This window comes from Ictidomys tridecemlineatus, chromosome 3 (assembly GCF_052094955.1).
Source record: "Ictidomys tridecemlineatus isolate mIctTri1 chromosome 3, mIctTri1.hap1, whole genome shotgun sequence".
Classification (NCBI taxonomy): domain Eukaryota; kingdom Metazoa; phylum Chordata; class Mammalia; order Rodentia; family Sciuridae; genus Ictidomys; species Ictidomys tridecemlineatus.
In genome coordinates this window covers 202,545,842-202,567,633 of record NC_135479.1, presented here as the reverse complement: position 1 = coordinate 202,567,633, position 21,792 = coordinate 202,545,842, and the positions used below count along the sequence as shown (strand labels likewise).

At 35.9% G+C, this 21,792-nt stretch overlaps 1 protein-coding gene and 1 long non-coding RNA gene across 8 annotated transcripts in view; one reads left to right on the top strand and one right to left on the bottom strand.

Annotated features, from left to right (window-relative positions):
• LOC144376468 (uncharacterized) overlaps positions 1 to 21,792 on the bottom strand; it is a 145,851-nt gene that overhangs the window by 106,102 nt on the left and 17,957 nt on the right. The window lies entirely within an intron of this gene.
• Grik1 (glutamate ionotropic receptor kainate type subunit 1) overlaps positions 1 to 21,792 on the top strand; it is a 378,046-nt gene that overhangs the window by 355,379 nt on the left and 875 nt on the right. For 2 of the 7 annotated variants that reach the window (XM_040286973.2, XM_040286972.2), the window contains 3 exons: positions 851 to 1,076; positions 5,243 to 5,493; positions 21,367 to 21,453. In XM_040286973.2, coding sequence (XP_040142907.1) covers positions 851 to 1,076; positions 5,243 to 5,493; positions 21,367 to 21,453 — 564 coding nt within the window. Of the gene's footprint in view, positions 1 to 850; positions 1,077 to 5,242; positions 5,494 to 6,852; positions 7,599 to 21,366; positions 21,454 to 21,792 lie in introns of those variants that run through there. The other 5 variants (XM_040286975.2, XM_005323556.4, XM_040286974.2 and 2 more) reach the window with 3 other exon arrangements.

The window sequence follows — 21,792 nt, the reverse complement described above, 5'->3', positions numbered from 1 at the left end:
ATATGAAAATTACAGAGTGAAATGCAAAATGCCTAATCACAGATAGCTATTCAAGAGAACGGAAAATTCATATGTAAGCAATGTGGAAATTTAGGCAGTATATTTTAACAAAGAAAAAAGAAGATAATGAGATAATGGTGTGTATTTATAGATGCATATATTTTATATCATATATAGTAGATCGTTGCATCTATCAAAAAAGCTGAAGAATAAAAGACAAAATCATAGAACACTTTGAAATGAGATATGCAGTCCTCATTATCTATAATACGATTGCAATGAAAAATTGTATACAAAAAGTATGAAGAGTTTTCTGATCTGAATATTAAATTGGAAAGAGCCTTTACATTCTAGATTTTGTAGAAAAGATAAGAATGAATGGCAGTTCTTTCACAAACAAAGTAAAGAAGGCAAATGCATTATTCCAGGGCTATTCTCTCAAAGGAATACTGATGAGGGATTGAGAGTTGCATACTTGAAAAAACGTAAGACAAAGCCCTGGACCTGATGGGCCGTGATGTTTTGTTCACACTGTTCATCTGTCAAGCACTGTCATTGACGCCAATGTTCATTCTTCCTTAACCAAAACCAAGCAAAGGACCTGGAGTCCATCACTCTGTTGAATCTTCTTTTTCTCCACAGCTGTCTCAGTGCCTCCAAGTGCTTTTTTGTAGTGAATTGGGTTCATTTTAGCTACCAAACCAATGTCCCAGGACCATCCATCTCCATTCCCTACCTGAGGGGAAAAGAGTTTCTCCCCTATTATTTGAACCTCTGGGATGTTGAGTAGCTTCCAACCCTATTTTTTCCAGCACTCTTCTGCTGGTGGGTGTGTTTTTTCTCCCTGCAGAAATCAAGGATATCCACCTATGAGAAGATGTGGGCTTTCATGAGCAGCAGGCAGCAGACTGCCCTGGTTAAAAACAGTGACGAGGGGATCCAAAGAGTGCTCACCACCGACTATGCCCTGCTGATGGAGTCCACCAGCATTGAGTATGTGACTCAGAGAAACTGCAACCTCACTCAGATCGGGGGCCTCATTGACTCCAAAGGTTACGGCGTGGGAACGCCTATTGGTAAGCTGGGCTAGGCATTAACCAGGATGGAGATGGGCCATCTGGATTGCAAGTGCTCCATGGGAAAGCCTGCCAGACCTTAGCAGACTATAATTAAGAGAAAGATCCATATCAATCAGACACATGGTCTGAATTTAAGATTCCCAGAGAGTCAACCTAATAAACCTTCTACTACAATTTCTTTCAAGTTCTACCATAGTATAAGCATTTAAAAGTATACAGGTCTTATTATCTTAAGAGGATATTTTCCCAATTACTCCTCTTCACAATATTTCCTTTGATGTTAACATATTCTATACAGTTTCTCTGCTTTAAATTATATTGGAATCTGAGAAAATTAATTCTGCATATAGATGAAGATTTATACTGCACATAGAGGACTAGTATTTCATGTCAATAGATGAAAAATCAAGGCTATATCTATCAAAAGAAAAAGTATAAAGACTATAATTATAATTTGCTCAGGCATAAACGAGATTCAATGATAACTATCTAAAATCTCCAAATGTTCCAGTTGTTTGACTATGTGGCGCCATTTTCCCTAGGGAAAGTATAAATTGGTAAAAATAAGTACCTATATAACATCTTCCTGGGTGACAGTCATAGACATGAACAGAATATTTTTCTACTGTTTCCCTCTCTATAGAAAAACTGCATTGTAAAAGATTCTGGTGTGGTAGAATAGGTAGGTAACCTGCTGCTCTCAAGTGAGTCCTGTTACTTTGTTCATAAGCATTCTAATGGAAAGGAGTCAGGGCTCATCCAATGAGAAGAAATCCTAATTGCAGTCAAGCCAGATAATTGAGAGCCTAAGGTAGATTTGATTTGCTAGTTTGTATTATTTTGTTATTGTTTGAAAGGTATTGTCCAGTTGGACCCTCAACATTAGACAGGGATCACAACTAAAATGCTTATTGAGTCCAAGTCGCTCCCTAAATGAGGAAAGCTTGTTTGCTTGCAGAAATAGGAGGGAATCCTGGCAGCCCTAGTCTATTACAGACAAAGAACTTATCTGAAGGAGGCTTCTGGACAGCCAGCCATAGACATGTGGGAATTTGAGAGAAAGTTTGTCAGACGTAATTCATTTATCCACACAAAACAAATCCAGATTTTCAGTGAAATCTTTTAAAGTTTTAATTTGGCTCCTAATTAATTTTTTAAAAGGCTTGGTGTATCCTACATTTAACTTATTATTCAACTGTATAGACTATATTAATACTAGTTGAATTAATTAAGTAAAGGTCAACTGTCTTCAACATTTACTATGAATATACAGTCAATTTGACTCCCTTATATCTACCTGGTGTTATTTGGTATAGGGGAAATAACTTTATGTATGTCTTCTACAAAAAATCTGCAGAACAAATTGGGTTAGGGGATCTGTCATTACCTTTTTAGCCTTTAATTTCCAGTAACTTTTCTTGATAAAATACCAGTATTGCTAGTGAAGTGTAGCTTTTTTTTTCCCCAAGAGGAAAACTGCTATAATTTAATAACCTGTTTTTCATGGGATTCTGGGGGGATGGTAAACCACAAACTAAAAGGATACTGTGCATCTTTTTTTATTTTAAAAACAATATCCTATCTCCCTAATCAAGCTTTGCTACCAAATTTTAGATAACATGCGGTAGGGAAAGTTAGATAGATGCTATTGAAAACCTCTGGGTGCCTTCATATGAATGAGGTTGACTCTCAGATAGATAGATAGATAGAGATATAATATTTATATATAGCATATACATATATAAATTATGGAGAGATTTGAAGGTACCTATCAGTCTACTTTTTGCCAACCTCACCCATAACAAATTCCAAAGTTAAAAGAGGCTTCTTCCCTCCCAAGATGAAAAGAAATATACTTGAGGAATTTTTCATAGCGGCTATAAACCTGTCATGCTTTTAAACCAAGAACAATGAAGGAATAATTGGAACAGATGGCAGACCTCAGAGAGAATACATCCATTGGGAATGCAGCTGTTGGATAAATTTTTGAGACGTTCCTTCTATGATGAATTGACTCTTTAAGAAAGATCAGTTGCTATTCAGAAAGATCTGTGTGTACACATATACATTTTTTTCGAGTGACTTGTAATAAGTCACTTCTAATGTCACTCAATCCATATAAGCAATGATATCAAAGACTGACACTAAAACACATACAGATATCAAAACCTCTCCAGACCCTGTGGCCTAACCCTGACTGAGCCCTTGAGGCTCCACTCTCTCCAATAATGAGAGACTGGCAAAGATGTACCAGTTGCAACACAGAATTGAAAACTTTACTTCTTAAAGATTCTCAGGACAGAAGCTCTGAAAATTTGTGCCTCTTGAAGGATTTAAAATAAAACTTCAGGAGAATGAGAACAGTTAAGGTTTGAACAGGTTACCAGGAGCCTGGAAATTGCCTTCCTTAGAGACCAACTTTAAACAGAAATTGTATCTCCATCTGTCTGAAATGTTTTGGGTACTGTGCAGCCTGGAGGCAGAGGAGAGCAACAGTCAGCATTTATTGAGTGCCCACTGTGTATACTGCTATGATCACTGTGGCAGCTACCACTGTACGAATCATTCTTGAACCCTTCAAAGCACTTTCCTGTACCTTGAAGCAAAGTGCTCCTGGTTCACCTAGTTGCTCACATGCTGTGGGTATGTTAATGGCGCTAATTTTGACATCGGTCATTATTCTGGGGGTGTTTAAGCAAACAGCCAACATCTTTTAATGTGGCTTTCATTTTCTCACCAAAAATCCATACTCTTAATTGACAAGACATAATCTCCCTCTGAAGCATTTTGCTCTTCTTTTCAACTCAATTTTGAGTGCTAACCATTACTTTTAAAAATCTTAGGAGAAAAGAAATGACAAATGCTACAAATGTTAGCACTTTTCAAACTTAACCATGCCACAGGAGGAAAAGCATATTTGGGGGGTGGGGGAGTGATGTGGGAGCACTTTGATGAAAACAGTACCAAGAAGTAAGAAGTAAGGAGAATTGAATTTGATTCTTGGCTCTGCCAGTAACTATTAGTTTCACTCATACTTCCAGATTCAAGATTTCTACCAAGAGTGACTTTAAAATCTGTAAGCAGAGAAAGCCAGTGTGTACTACTTTCCTACTGAGTAAGAGAAATGCTAACAAAAATTCTTACCATCCAAGGAAAAATTGAGTAAAAGACTCTTGCTGTGTGTCTCTTTCTTTGCATTAACATAGGAATCCAGTATTGAGAAGATGAAGATATTGGTACTTTCTAACCCTTACATAATTAAACATTAAGAATATTATTACTCAAAGACAGAGCATAAATATTATGAAAAACGTCTGTGCAAAGTTTTGAAAGTTAATTGAATTTAGTAGGACCTTTAAAGTATTTAAAATTTATTCTTAAGTTTATCTTACTAGAAAAATTAGTCAGTATGGATGAACAGCTATGACCAATATAACCAATATTCTGTGACTTACACAGTGAGTGGCTATTCCTTGACCTTTGTGGCTATTTAATGCAAATTGAGAAAGAAGCTTTGCTTTATGCAGGCATCCTAGGACCCAAGTTCCTTCTATTTGGCAGTTACACCATGCCGGGTGACTTGAAATCTTTTGCTTCCTGCCGTGTATTTGGGGCGGGAGAGAGGGAGCACAGAAGAGAATGTTGGGAAGACATATGATGTTGGATTAGAAATATCCATAAATCAGGTTAGCTCCCATTGGCTAAAAATCAGACACATGGCCACAATGACCTTGAAGGAGGCTGGGAAATATCTAGCTATATAACATATCTAGCTAGGAAGAAGAGGAAATGAACAGATTCAGTCACAATATAGGAGAACCAAGAACCTAGAAAAGGTAGAAAGAATCTAGTCAATGAAAGCCCTTGACACATGATAAGACTCAGGAGGAACTCCCCAGAAGCAGAAGTCTGTCAGAAGTCCTAGCTTAGCTTTTCTTTACTTAGAAGGAGCAAACAGTCCAGGCCAGAGTCAATCTCAACATGTCAGCTTTCCCCTTTCCCATTCTTTAGGACCTCCAAAATAGGGGATTGCACTTTCCTGCCTTGCCTAGTTGATTTGTGGATTCGGCTCTTACAACAGCCATGATCTATTTACCACTAAGTTGGTAAAAACCTCTTCTTCAGCCTTTTGGTGACCAGTATCCCAATGATTTCACTTTCAGGGTCTCCTTACCGGGATAAAATCACGATAGCTATTCTTCAACTACAAGAAGAGGGCAAGCTGCATATGATGAAAGAGAAATGGTGGCGGGGAAATGGGTGCCCTGAAGAAGACAGCAAAGAGGCCAGTGCTCTGGGAGTAGAAAATATTGGGGGCATCTTCATTGTCCTGGCTGCTGGACTGGTCCTTTCTGTATTTGTAGCCATTGGAGAATTTATATACAAATCACGCAAGAACAATGATATTGAACAGGTGAGTCATCTCTTTCTAAAACGGGATGGTTTTTAGTTGGAATTATCTGTCTGAAGTTTGAAGTTTCAAGGAGGCTTGCCCTTTTTGTAACAGTCTATTGCATTAGATGCCCAGAAGAGCCATTTTTGAGTTAGAGCAGAGAGATGTTGAATACCTGCCAGGTGCTGCTGGCACCTTAACTTCATCATTTATTAACAAAAAAGAAAAAAAGAAGAAGAAGAAGAAGAAGAAAGGAAGTAAGGAAGGGCCTCTACACTAACTCAAATTAGCACTATTGCCAATGACAGAGTAGAAATTCCAAAGTCAGTTAATTCCTTGAATAGTTTTGTGCTCTTAAGATAGAAACTACAGGTAGGGTAAGGAAAGAGTAAATCTAAAATGGGAAAAGATACTTGAGAGAAGTGTTACCAGCCCTTCAGTGGAGATTCTGAGCACTTGTACTCATGCAAAACAATTTACGTGACAACATAAAGGTAGTATTTTGAAACTGAGCTTTTACTTCCATCAAGGTATGATTTATAACAGGATAATTCAATTTTTTGCCAGTAATATGATCAACAACACAAAATGGCAATTAAGTATATTTGAAGCTTTATTTTTCCAAATTGCATTTAGGATTACAGGATGATTTCAATGAGGAACTATTTTTGCCTATTTTATTTTTAAAGGAACTCAAATCATAAACTTAGACCCTACAGAAAAGATGCTTGTGGTTTCATTATTCCTTCATAAGCATATTAGAAAAAAATGAAATGCAAAACTCACAGCCACTATAGTGTATTAGGCCACCTAATTAATTTAAAGATGTTGTTCGAATTTCAAGAGTATGAACTTTTAATAACAGAGCCAGTTTAATGCTCCACCATATCTATCTTGAAATTCTTAATCATTTTTTAACAAGGAGTCACATATTTTCATTTTCACTGGCCCTGAAAATTATATAGCTGGTTCTGATGAATAATCTGATACTAGACCCACTTCCTTTAAGTGGAAGCTCTCCTTAAGCACCAGGAACTGGAGATGATTCATTATAACAGGTCTGGTCGAGAAAATCTTCCCCAGAATTACAAAGAAATGATGAAAATATTGAGTACCCCTTTCCTGGACCACATTATGGAAAACTGTCTTTAATTAAAAAGGGAAAATGGACTGATCTGCTTTGTTTTAACTTTCAATTTGCTCTTGAGGTGTCTTGTTTTATGCAACTAATTTAAAAAACAAAAGCTTGTATATATTATGCTTTAATGTGCTTTTCATAATTGCCAGCTTCATTTGATTTTAATTTTCATTTAAACATTCATTTTTGCTTTTCATTTATTCATTTTTTATATTTTTTTTCTCATTTCTTTTGCATGCAAGGCTTTTTGTTTCTTTTATGGACTGCAGTGTAAGCAAACCCATCCTACCAACTCCACTTCTGGAACTACTTTATCTACGGATTTAGAATGTGGCAAATTAATTCGAGAGGAAAAAGGGATTCGGACACAGTCCTCAATTCATACTGTGTAATCGGTTTAAAAAAAAAAAAAAAGGTGTGCCCAGTAGAAACCATGACTCCTAATTGTTGTTGATTTTTGTCTGTGTCTAACCAAGCATGAATAACCCTAACTCCCTATCCCCATGTTAGTAACATACATGTGGACAGGACTCTGTTGATTTCAATGCAGATGTGCACTGTATGTAGAGGCAGGGCCACATCAGAACTGTACAGACTCCTACATAAGTGCATATACAGGAATCTACTTCATGCAAAACAATCATCTTTGCTCTATCTCATGCATCAAAAATAAATGACTCTTTTCTCATGAAAAAGAAGATTCAGACTTTCAACAGGGAAAAGCATGAACACTAAATGCTGATTCTGCACACTCCTTTTCATCTTGGTGAACTCTTTTTCCCTCCTCTTTCCCTCTCCCTGTCCCCCATGTTCTTTAGAATCACATATTTCACATTTCCAGAAACCCTTGTCTTTTCAATAAGTACACATGTAATTCCATAACAATGTTAATTTTTTATTCAAATTGATTCCACTATTTAAAATGTGTTATTTACAAGAGACTTACATGAATCTTAGATTTTAAAGATTCAAAAATTATAATAATCTATTGACTGCATTATTATTTGGGGGTTTTGTGTGTTTGGGGGTTCTTTCCAGATTCTGAATATTAATGCCCTGTCAGAAGAGTAGCCGACAAAGATCTTCTCCGATTTTGTAGGTCCTCTCCTCACACTCTTAATTACTTCCTTTGCAGTACAGAAGGGTTTTAATTTGATGCCATCCCAGTTATTGATTTTTGGTTTTATGTCTTGAGCTTTAGGGGTCTCGTTAAGCAAGATGGTACACGTACCAATAGGTTGGCATGTTGAATCTGTTTTCTTCTAGCAGTTGTAAATTTTCTGGCCTATTTTCTGGTCTTTGATCCACTCTGAGTTGACTTTTGTGCAGGGTAAGAGATTGGGTTCTAGTTTCATTCTTCTACATATGGGTAGTTTTCCCAGGACCAGTTGTTTAAATATTTATCTTTTCTTCAATGTATGTTTTTGGCACCTTTGTCGAGCAGCAGATGACTATATAAGAAAGGCAAAGGTCAAATGTTTTCTCTCATATGTGGAAGCTAGAGAGAACCAAAGAATTAAAAATGGATGGGGGGGTGGGGTGGGCGGGGGACGGATATCCCAGGAAAATAGAAGGGATCTTGGTAGAGGAGAGGAGGAAGATTGAGTGGGAGGGAGGAGGGATAGAAAATAGAAGGAACTGCAGAATGAAATTAACCAAATTATACTATGCACATATATGACTATGCCACAGTGAGTCTCACCCTTATGTATATCTATAAAGTACCAATCAGGAAAAAAATAATAAATAAATAGAGTGGGAGAAGAGAAGCAGGGGGAGAGTGGAGGGGAAGGAAAGTGGAAGTACTGGGGATTGAAATGGAACAGATTACATTTCTTGCATGTATGAATGCGTCAAAATGAACCCCACTATGATGTGTAACTATAATGTACTAATGAAAACATTTTTTTAAAAAAATCCATGACACAGAGAATCATGGTTGAACATGAACCTCTGGTGTCAATGCGGAAGAGCATTGCCTATGTTGGTCACTATCAGGTGTGCAACATGGTCAAGAACAATCCCTTGGCAGAAATGCAGTAACACCATGCTCTTAGCATTTTCTTGTAGAGTTTAGCGATCTTCTGTAGCTTTAGAGTCTTTAAGACCTATATATCATTTCTTTGAAGACCTAAATCAAGTCCTGAGCTGGAAACTAATTCATACATCTTGTATCTGCTGCTCACTCACCCTCACTGATGAACATCTTTGCATGAGATGCTGTCCACGTTCTCCACATTCACCCAGGACAGAACAGTTGTACCTGGAGCAATCTTTTCTGAGCATTGCTACTTCACACTCATTGCTTTGGATCCATCACCATTATTAATTCATTCAAGGCATATTGGAGAGAAGGGCAAAGAGGAGAAAATAAATAGAGGAAAGAATTTCCATACACATTAGTTACAGATCTCCGTAGATTTATTTTCCACCTGCATTCAAAGTGCTGTAAATAATTCCCACACTAACTCACGTTGGTGACACAGAAAGCCAATTGCATACTTAATTTGTTGTGACAGAGAATGTCTGCTGGTCCCTCTGGGCTTGTTTCTCCTTCACAGTGAGGAGGGGAATTGAAGATGCCTTTCATCTTCCCTCAATATGGGATCAGTTGGTCTTTGTTGTCCTTAGGGGAGTTACCTCTTGACACATCCAGTGATCCTCTAAAATATATTCCTCAGAGGCAGAGACACCACCTGTGCAGTCACATTGCATTGTCTTTTTCCTGCTCTGTTCTAAGTGGCTCCAATTTTTGAATCACATCTCTCTCCAATCAATCCTATATTTCTCCAGCAAAGCGCATTCAGAAAAGTTGATTCTTGCCCTGATTGTTTCTCAGCGTTTCCTCTTCCTTGAAATAAATGTACTTTTAAGAAAGTGTCTGTAAAACCCACTACAGTTTACTTGCCACTATTGAAATACAAGTAACTTAACCATTTGTCTCAGGTCAAAATTCATATTTTCATAATCAACAGAATCAAATGTGGGGATAAACATAACACTGTTCTAACCCCTGAAGTATTTCTCCAAGAACTATTTAATATACCAAAAACACTGCCAAAAAGTTTTTAAGTGATTGATGAAACAGATAATGATGAGTAACAGTGCTTGCCTTTCTACAGAGACCCCATTTAAAAGTTTGATTCAGAGATTTGGGTAATGAAATAATCTCTTTCAAAAATTAATATTTTCATAATAGTTTTAACTGTTTACTGCCTGATTCTGATATATAATACTCTTCTATGGTTTTCAAATGTTTTTAAATTGAGCATTACATTTTATCCTTTCAGCAATTTTAATTCAACTTTATTAAAAGATATTGGAGTCCTTGACCTAGAGTCATACATATTAGAATCATGAGAGAATGTTTCAAACTAGTCATACTTAGGTTCAAATATGATCACATGTGGATTGACTGTAGGTAAGTTACTGAACTTCTTAGAATCTTATTTTCCTAATATGCAACACTAAGACATCATTTCTAGAACATAAGGTTGTTTTAAAGGGGTTTTTTTTCAATGTCAAGTGTTTCTCAAATGAGATGTTCATGGTTAAGTGACCCATAGAGCATCCCACTAAACATTTCTTTACTGCATATCTCAGCATGTTTAATATGCCGTCATGGATCATGAATTTCCAGAAAGGTAGAAAACTATTCAGCATTGACTTAGCCTAATAGATCACAGAATATCTTTTCTATTAGATCATAGCATATCTTTCCCCAGAGCATCTTGATAGACCAGTGTTTTAGAGATGATCCACTAGGGAACTTGGGTATGATAATATGGATCTCACTCTGTGGTAATATGTAAAACCTCTTGCATGGCATATAGCACATCATCATCACTCAATATAACAATTATTTGGAGTAAGGGTTTAACTTCTCAAATTCCTAAACTTAAGGCAATGTTATTGGCTTTACACATTTACCATGAGAATTAAATGAAATGATATCATGACAGAGAAAATGAAACCGCTTATAAAAGTACTGCTAATAAATATTGGTTAATAAATGTGGGTTCCTACTTAAAATATTAGGTATTTATCTTTGGTCACATGAGCAAGAAGGGAAATGTATCAAGAATCTTAAAACAGAGCCAGATTTAGAAAACATATTTACTAATGTACAGACCCAAGCTCTGTAAGCTTACTTTCCCTGATGGGTACATGGCACACACCTGTGATCCCAGCAACATGGGAGACTGAGGCAGGAGAATTTCAAATTCAAGGCCAGCCTCAGCAACTTAGTGAAGCCCTCATCAACTTAGCAAAACTCTGTCTCAAAATAAAAAGTAAAAAGGTCTTGAGATGCAGATCAATGGTAAAGCGCCCCTGGATTCAATCCCCACTACCAAAAAAGATTAATTTCCCTATGTAGGTATTCAAAATCAATGGTAAGGCCATTACACACAAGAAAAGGACCCAAATTGATGGACATGAGAATCCGTAGTGGAAGCCCTTGACCTCATTTCTAGAAACTGATTTAATTAGTCTGGGAGTTGAGGCAGGATAATAGTAGTTTTTTTAGATGTCCAGTTGATTTTAACATGCAGGAGGGTTGCAGACAAATCATTTGAGTACAAACTTGTGCATGCTCAATAATCAATAAATAAATTGATTAATAAACTCAATAAATCACTGCTGTTTATTAATGTATTTTTTAAAAAAGAGAGAGAATATTTTTTAATATTTATTTTTCAGTTTTCGGTGGACACAACATCTTTATTTTATTTGTATGTGGTGCTGAGGATCGAACCCAGTGTGCTACGGCTTGAGCCACATCCCCATCCCTTTATTAATGTACTGATTCCAAAGGTAGAAGCACTAACTCCAACTAATATATTTAACACATATTTAGTATTCAAAATTCAATGGATCCTTTACATGCATAATTCAGGAAGAAATTGCATATTTTTGAGATAAAAATTTCATAATATTCAATTTGATAATCTCCACATTTAGTTATTAAACATAGAGCTGGCTCTACTCAACATTATCAAGTAGATCAATAATTGCTCTCTCTCTATTTTCTTAGGTTCTTTGCACTTTCTCCTTTCTCCTTTTATCATTCCTCTCAGACAACTAGTTTATACTGTCATGTGAATGACTAGTCAGACCACAATGACCCCTGCAGGATTCATTGTATTTCAAGTGAAATTTAGAAAAAAAAAAAACTTTCAAACTCTATGTTGCATCATTAATTCTCATGCTTAAGCATAAATCAGAAACATCCAGGGAAACAATTTAGAGTTTATAGGTTCTAGCTCCAGACGTTTCTCTTCAATATGTGTAGGCCAGGCATCTACAATCTTTAAATAAAGCCTGAAAGGCATAAAATTAGTAATTAGTGAAATCGATTGTATACGTTATTTTCATGAAAACTGGCTTAAGTATAACAATTTCTTCCAAAATTAGGTCTTTATATATTAAGTCTTTCTTAAAATTATTTTTAGCCGGGCTCAGTGGCGCATGCCTATCCTACCAGGAGCTTGGGAGGCTGGATCAGGAGGATCTCTAGTTCAAAGCCAGCCTCAGCAACTTAGCAAGGCTCTAAACAACTCAGCAAGATCCTGTCTCTAAACAAAATATGGAAAAGGGCTGGGGACGTGGGTCAGTGGTGAAGAGCCTCTGGGTTCAATTTCCTATACCAAAAAAAAAAAAAAAGAAGAAGAAAGAAAGAAAGAAAAAAAACAAGTATTTTAATACTAGGAGTTTTAAAGTAGCTTTTCAAACCTGAGTTTTTTCCCAAGAATTCTAAGTAGAGTTGCTTTACCTAAATGCAACAGTAATCCCAGTGCAGTGGCCCATGTCTATAATCCCAGCAACTTGGGAAGCTGAGGCAAGAGGATCACAAGTTTCAGGCCAGCCTCAACAATGTAACAAGACCCTGTATCAAAAAATAAAAGCATTTATTTTATTGTGATAAAGCATCCCAGCTTCAATCTTCTGTATTAAAATAAAATTTTTAAAAATACTACCAGACATTAGTTTTCTTTAAAGCTATCTTGAATATGGCAATTTTACTTCAAATTAGCTGGTCATGGTAAGGTTTTGTTAAATAGAAGTTTATTGTTTGAGGTCAGGAAGAGAGCAGAGAGGTATTATAAGATTGAACAAATGCATCTATAACAATGAATCACATGATCTTGCTTAATTCATTTCCTAATAATCTGTCTCTAACCTAATCTGGTAAAAGGGGAAAATACAGCTTTATGTGTTATTTGTTCTACATTAGCATTATAAACTGAGTTATTTTAAAGTTTTTCTAGCAAAATTGGAACTACCTAAGAAACATTTCAGTGGCTAGGGATCTTGCCTTTAAGAAAATTAGCTGGATCGTATGATTATGCAACTATCCAAGGAAGCTGATTTCCAAATACCTCATTGTATTTGGCTAGCATTATATCATATCCATATGAGCCATCTGTGGCTAAGCAGTACTACAATGAATCCCAATTAATGTCCAAGCACGTGATCCTTATAGTACAAGGTCTGTTTTCTGGGGAGCATGAACAACCTTTAAAAGCAAAAGCAATGCAAAGCATTCTTTCTGTACTATATTCTGCATATCTAACTGTGCCAAATGGCATTATTAATTAACTGTTATAGATAATGAGAAATTCTGGCTCAATGCTGCAATTTTAACTTGCCTTTAGGAGCCATCTCATTATGCTTCTTACAGTTATGGAATTTTATGTCCAGATGCACAAGCATATTAAATTTTTTTTTTTTTACTTTCAAAATTCTCTCCACGGAGACTGATATTACAGAGAATGAGATTCTTAAATTTTCAAAGAATTTCTATTTGCAAAAATAAGTAATTCACTGGATGGTTTCCACCACCCCACAAAATGCAGATTTTTATGTTGTCAGCCCAAACACAGTTAAATGGACCAAACTACACAGCAATGTACATCCTTGTCACAATGTGTACCGATAGCTAAACACAAAAATAATAAGACCTGAGTGATAGAACGAAGTTACTGTTTCCCCCTAATGATTAAAAAAATCTTAATGTAACTTAACTAGAATTGTCTTTCTGCCCAATTTTTCAACTGAATATCATTCTCAGACTTAAAATATTCAAATAGTCAGATTTTCAGGTTCTAAAAAGCGGCTTCCCTGATCACTCTGTCTTTACCAGCCACAAGAACTAAGAGAAGGCTGTTCAGAAGTAATCAACCCAAATTTGGCACATTTTCAGCTATTTATGTCTTCAGCTGCGTTTCTTCTGTAGTCCGATCAACTTCTTTAGTGATGAGCAGAAGTCTAGGTTATTTTTGTAATTGTGCAAAAAGGATTTTCCTTTGCCTACAAACCCAAACATTTATTATCAGACAAGCCAAGAAGCACTTGCCATCCATTTAGAAATAACTTTTCCAACATTTAAATTGACAGTGTTTTGATAAAACAGACTCTTGAAAATGTGTGTAGTCCAATAGATAGGTGACTTGGAAATTAAAAGCCAAGAAACTTCAGCTCCCTACACTGCTGCCGGGCTTTATGTCTTTGAACAAATCATTTTACTCCCTTCAATCTTGGTTTCCTCATGGACAGAATGAAGAGGTTACACGTGAAGTTGTCTTCCAATCATAACATTTTTGAAATCTAGTAGAAAATGGGAAGGAAATAAAATTACAGAAGCAGCAAAAAAAATAAAAAAGTTTTTTGTTTGTATATTTTGATATGATTGTGTATTATTACCCTTGTTCACTAAATTCTTATTGTGATGAGCAGAATTACTTTGCATTGCCCGCTCTTCAAGGTAGGAGGACAACATGTTAGATAGAAAACTGTCCCAACTGGCCAACACAGCATTGAGGGATGATGGGTTCCTATCCCATCTGTCATGAGCAAATCATTACAGTGATGGCTGCAGAAGTGGATCTGTTTTGTATCTCAATAAACCTATAGATTAGTCTAAAACACACAACACCAATAATGAGACATGTTCATGGGGAACTATCTGAAGCTGTAGAACTCATTATATACAATCCATGAAGGAGAAATACGTGGAACTAGGCTCACAGTAAGTCTGTATTCTGAAAAATAATTCTGAGTTTCTACTACAGACCCAAGGAAAATAGCAACCTGCATTTATTTCCATTGTTTTGCCCCCCGCCCCCCACCACCACCACTTTCTCCCCATGATCAGACATCAGAGTTTTTATATAAACTGCTTTCAACCTAGAGATGAGTCAAGCTTTTAGCTCTTGAGTTCAGCTATCTTTGCAAATTTGTAGCACAAACAAAAAAAACTTGAAAAACATAGCTTTCAATGGCAGGATTCAGATATTTCATGGAATAAATCATTTGCTCTAATTCAAAAAGCTGATCTCTAATTAGCAAGAGCCTAGGAAAAGTTTCAGCTGCTCTTGAGTGCCCTTCGGAAGCCATGGGAGACTTTGTCCTGCCTGGTGACAGACCCTAATGACATTCCCGCTTGAGTGACTGCCTGTGCTCAAAGCATATGACATAAAGGGGGCCCAATTTTTCTGTGTTCTCAGGTACCCACACCTTCTGTTCTATGGAAGTTTGACCCTGCAGGCTCCAAATGGAAGGTGAGGGGCTCTTCTCTGGTATTCCCAGCAGTTGGGCAAAATTCTTCCATCACTTGGTTGCACTTTTCTCCTTGAGAGCAGACACAAAACAATTTTTATCTTCACACACCCTCGTCAACCCTAAAGGCCTTAAATTGAATATTTAATATCAATTTTTTTTTATAATTCAAAGCATCTTCACACACCTGGCTATTGTAATTAATAGGTCCAAAGACTTCACTGTCTTCTGTAGATCCATAGACATCTCCTTAAGAGCTCAAAGCTGCCAATTTGACTCTTTTCTTTCTATAGCATCATTACCCTAAGGACAATGTATAAAAAAGCTCTTGCTATAATTTTAAAAGTGGGAAAAAAAGATTAAGATTCAGAAGCACATGAATTAATATCAAAATGTTACATTGCCTCAGTATTAATCCCCCTTCTCCAAGGCTTCCATGAAATTATTCCCAATGTTAGAAGAGAATGAACTTACATAGCCTTATCCAAAAGAAAGATCAGTTCAGAGCCCTGGGCATTCATTTTATGTACAAAATGTCTTTAAAATTCTTTTAAAAAATAAAAAAATATTAATGTGAATTATGTATGCCATTCCACAAAATCTATTTTAATAGGAGTATAAGTTTTCTAAATGCAACCTTTAAATAAAGATAAGCCAGAAAGAAGATCTTTGTGAATCCCATGTCTTCAGGTTACCTCTAGATCCCAGAGGTAAATTTTCGTGGTTTGAGAGCTCAGATAGAAGAACAGAAATTTTAGGCAATGCATTCCTGCAGAGAGAGAGGCTTTATTGAAGGATCTGAGGAGGTAAGGGTATTGCCATTAGTTTCCATGGCTGTGAACAAAGATAAAATAGGGGAGAAGAAAAGACATATAGGTGGTGAAATATGATGTTAAAGGGGCTAAGGAGAAAAACTGAGCTACGGGATACAAAGAATGGGAAGACTAGGGCTTTCAGAAGCCAATTTAAAGCATCAACAGTGCAGGGAACTTGGCTGGACAAAGAGGGACTCGGGGCCACAAGTCAGCATAAGCTTTGGTGATCACATTATGCAGTTACATTACAGTATCTAGATTTGTTCCAAGCTAAAATTCTCCGTGTAGAACAGGAGATGAGAATAGTTTTCCTCATTTTCTGGCAAAGATCAACAACCACTATTCTAGAAACTAATACAGTGATCAACATTCAACCTTTCTGATCTGCTTTTCAAAAATTCCAAGGATGGTTACATGAAAGATGGTCTGTGCATTCAAATGAACTCAGAAAATGGACAAAACCAGAACAAAAGCAGCCCAAACCCTCAGTTCTGGAATGTAAAAACATCACTCACAGATAGTGCATATACAATAATTCCAAGAAATCTTCCTCTACCCCATTCACATAATTATTAATGGTGACAGAAGAGTGGACTCTGCTTTCAGATCATCAAGCATCCTGCAAAGAATTGAAATTGTACAGATAGATAGGTAACCAACTTTCCAAAGCCTCAAGGCAACAAACACATAACTAGGATTCTTCTGACCCTGTTCCTTAAAATGTTTTCTGCCTGAGGATAATATATATGTTAAGAATGTAAACGCACAGTCCTTCTTATTAAAAAAAAAAATTATCGACATTGCCTCCACAGAACTTTGACAGTAGTTTGACCAAGCCAAAGTAATAATAATAATAATAGTTCCATTATTTCTCAGAAATCCATCACCTTGATATTCCATATTTTACTGAAAATTGTCTTTACAAAATGACTTTAAGTCTCAGTTTGCTTTTAAGCTGTAGCAAGTCTACACATACAATGACAGATTTTATATCTATAAAATGACAATAACACCAACATCCTTTTCTTCCATGTATAATGTAAAACTTTTTAAATAAGTCACAGAGTATTTCACATGTCTTTGAATATAAGGAGCCTAATAATTTAAGTGAAAAACTATACAATATTGGCTAAGACAGAACTCAAAAAAAATTTCTGGAACAAAATGTTAATTCTTCTAAGTGTTCATGAATATGTACCAATAAATGTACAGATACTAAATTTACAATAAAAAATCAGCCTGACATACACAATCTAATGCCAGTTCAACCAGTATAAAGCCAAACTCAAATGGTCTAATTCCTTGAATGCAGCAAAACGCGAATTAATTCTAATACAGAAGAATTCCTATCACTTAAAAAAAAAAAAAGTTTCCTTAACCTGGACCGTTTCCTTCTGAGGCAGTGTATTTTAGGAGTAAAATAATAAAAACAGCTTTGTTGGTACCTCCTACCCCTTCCAGGAAACATTTGAAAAAAGAAGGAAATTGTATAGTTTATTTTCAGGCTCACACTAGCACCAAGAAACCAAATACTGTGGGTTAATCCAAAGGAGCTTTGATGAAGTCAGCAGTTATGAAACAGGGAAGGTAAGGAAATCAAAAGACAGGAGAAGAGAAGGAAAGGGACTCATGAGGGACAACCCAGGCACCCAAGAAGCAGAGAAAAGGAGTGATATTCGGCAAAACCAAAACACACAAGCAAATCTTTCTTCTTTCAATACCAGGAAAGTTGCTGTTCTAGAGGAAGTTTCTGTGGCAGTCTCAGCTAGACTAATTTCTGTTTCTTGGTTTCCTTTCTTCTAAGAGAGAAGTTTCTTCACCTCTCCCCCTTTCTCTTTCTCACAACACCCACCCCCCACACACACATAATTTATCTTTGAATACTGTCAGGAGCAACAAAAATGGCAGTGTCATATTATATTACTATAAATTAATTTGCAAATGGATTCTCCTTTCAGATTTCTCATCCTAGACATTTTCTATGAATGTGTTCACACATATGCATGTGAGTGTTTTAAATGGCAAGGGACTGTAGTTGGTTTTCACCCCCGTCTCATGTCATAATGACATTTCCTACATTACTGAAACACGCTATGAAAAAAATTGGAGGGGAAGGTAAGAATAAACATTGAAAAGTTATATTCTAAGTGTGTATAGGATCTGTTTTAACTAAAACCCTGATACAAACAACCCAAAGGAACAGTTGAAATAGAAAGGCATAAAATGGCTCCAATTAAAGAAGCATCAACCTATTTATTGTTTCCCCACCAACAAAAAAACAATCTGTGAGTGCCCTAGAGTTAAAATATTTTCAATGTGGTAACAAAATTTTTATTTTAAAGCAAAAATTTTATTTTAAAAACTTCTGATGTGCCAGATATTGGACAACATTTCACATATATCAGTGTGTTGAATTTTCATAATAGCTCTATGAAAAGGATCCTACTATTGTCCCGTTTTATAGATAAGGAAACTGAGTCAAAGAGAAAATAAACACCTTATCTAGTAAAACCCAGCTAGTATGAGTATAGCTAAACCTTAAACTCCGGCATTCTGATGCCAAGGACTAATTACAAGCTTTTATTAATGTCCACATATAGATCCATTAAAAATGTGTGTACCATCCGCAAGAGACAAATAGAAGGATCGAGGACCAGGAAACTGGGGACATTTCCAGGCTACAAAGCCTCAAAGGATACTACTAGGATATTCTACATCCAATCACGCTAGTTCTAGAGTAAGGCAGCTAGCTGAATGTCCTTATGTTTGATGATTTCTGATAAAATTAGATTCTAGAAATTTAAGCCATCATGTTTAAAAATAATGTTTCTATGACTCTGTGAGTATGAGGAAGTTTATAAAAACCCAAGCCCCAAAATAGAAGCTCTAGAAAGCTACAGTAATTTTGATTCTGATGCAGAAACTCAATCTTTATATGCTATACATATCTCTAATTCTGAGATTATAAAAGGCAGAGTAATTAATGAACATGAGCCCCTTCCATGTCACCTTGAGAGATGCCACTCTGGGCTGAGAGATGACCTTCACCATTTCATTTCCTTAGATACCAGAATGAGTGGTTTATTTGAGCTCAGGCTGGCAGGGACCTTAAAGGTCATCTTTCCTTGTGACTACAGCAAAAGCTTGGAAGCAGAAAGGTCAGCCCCAACATCTTGCCATTTTCTTTTTGACAGTTTGAGACAAAGTAAGAATCAAAGAGAAATCATTGTTTTTGACCAAAGTCGGAGAAACCAGACTACCTATAAAACTATAATTCTATCCATTCTCACACCAGAAGAAAGAAATACTCTAATCAAAAGAATAAAGATGTTTATTATGTTTTAAGACAATCTCAAATATGGGGGAAGATTTTCTTTTTAACTTAACTGAAACATATGGTTAGAATAAGGTCTATGATCATCTCTCTCCTAAAATAGGGAAGAGAGTTCTCAATCAATCCTTTCTTCATCGTGCCTGAAAAGCAAGCCACATATAGAGGTTCATTTTGGTTGTTTTGATGTCAAATAAAGTGAAATGTCTAAATTCAAACACCTGAGAGATGAAATAAAACAGAAAGATTGCAATTTCTTAATATATGTTTTATGGGAAAAGAATTTACAAAAATTATCTAGGGTGGTTTAATAATAAGAATAAGAAGACTTAAGAATCAATCTGAAGATGATTACCAGTGAAAGTCATTGGTTTGGGGCAGTCCAAATGTACTGAGTTCAAATGCAGACTTTTTATCTTTGGTAAGATGCTAAATATCTCTAACTTATAAAAATATATATATTATATATATATATATATATAAAATATAAACATGTCCCCTTATAACTCCTTTATAAGGTCATTGTGTGGTATAAATATAATAATGTTTATAAATTCCCTGGTAATTTTTCTTTTCTTCATCCTTTCTTTCATTGTGATGATCTTTCTAAAAACAGAAATGTCCTACACCTCACCCCGAAAAAAAATCCTTTCATTAAAATAAATTTCTTAGCAAAGTTTGCAAAACCCTAATATAACACTATCACAAGGACACTTTAAAATACACATTTGATCTTAAACACAAAATTTTACATGGCATAATGTTAGAAAGTCAATATATTTCATTTTTATATGTCTGCTATACCATTCCTAAAGTATAATTAATAGAAAACATTCTGCTAATTTTTTCTTTGTGTGAGGTGACACATCTCTCAATTTCCTAAAGTCATAATTTACCATTTGAAAGAAAATTAGCATGCACAACCTGAATTTTTATTTCTCATAGGAAAATGAAAATGAAGTTCAAATCCTATACACACATGCTTAAAAGAGACAAAAAAGACTTATACAAACAGCTAGTTTTTAAGAAGTATATGCCTAAAACCTATATTTATAATCTCATTTTTAAATAGAGTCGAAAAATTTAAAAACTACTACTTAGCTCCAGAAAGTTCTTTTTAAGACAAAATTGAGTATAAATGTTCAAAAACTCATGTTGCATGTTGAATCAAGGACCACATTAGATATTCAGGACTTTGCAAATGGGACACCAGTTTCTTCCAATAAGGCACTTGCAGGCTAGAGCAATTATCCACTGGCATGTTGTCATCTGACTGTCACCCAATTTCATGTTGCAAGTTAGTGGCAAAGGAGTGATGTTTGCCCTTCCACCATCTTCTCTGTCAAAAGCTTTGATTTTTAGATTCTCTTTTTATAACTTGAGCTCTACCCTCTTAGCAAACATTGAGTGTACAACAGAGTGTTGTTATCTATAGGCACAAGTTGTTCAGCAGATATCTGGAAACTTGCTCATTTTGTGTAGCTGAAACATATGCCCATTGAATAGTGACTGGCCCCATTTCCCTCTCCTCCAACCCCTGACCACCATGATTCTACTTTCTGTTTCCTTGAGCTCAACTATTTTAAAAACATCGTATAAGTGGAACCATGCCGTCGTTGTCCTTCTGTGCAGGCTTATCTTGCTAGTGAATGTTTTAAGAACAACCTCATCAAAAAGAAAACTGCTTTATAGAAATCTCTATAAGCAGGAATTTATCAGTCAAAAATCTTATCTTGGCTAGAAGAAATGACAGCAAATTATGCTTTATTGGGCCATTTATATACTGTGCATGTGCATATATATAATGTAATTGCAATGGAGATACATATCTTGATGTAGATATATATCATCTGCATATGTACAACATTTTATAATCATAATCCCATTTTCTTTTGTATTATATCATCATTTTTGCTGTGCAGTTCAAACCACATTATTTTCCATTTCAACCACAGCTACATCGTTGCTACTGCCAGAATCTCTGGTTTTTTTTTATATTTTTTGGAGAAAATATACAATTTAAAATTGTTTTTTTTTCTTTTTTTTATCAGAAAGGAAAGTCATCAAGACTTAGATTTTATTTTAGGAACAAAGTAAGGTTTCATGGGAGAAAAAAACAAAGCCTTGGTGTAGAGAAGGTTTGTTCATTTTCTATAGCATTACTGAAGTGTCCGTATGCCTTGATAAACCTATCATGTTTGGATCATCTCAATGGGGGAAATGCCTTAATTTAACTCTATTTTGGTGTCTCAGCAAAGGTAAGTTGAGAGCCTTGAGTTTTCTCTAACTGGGTAGTTCTGCTGCATTTGTGAAAGGAGCTGTAAAGTTTGCCCAGCTCACTTGCTGCCTCAGTTTCCTTAAATAGAAAAAGTGGGTGGCCGGTGGGTGGAGGAGGAGGTGATGGGATGGGCCAGTTGTGACTGGGTTGCCTTAAGACCAGTATCTTGTGTTCATGAAACCGTAGGCAAGAGACAGGT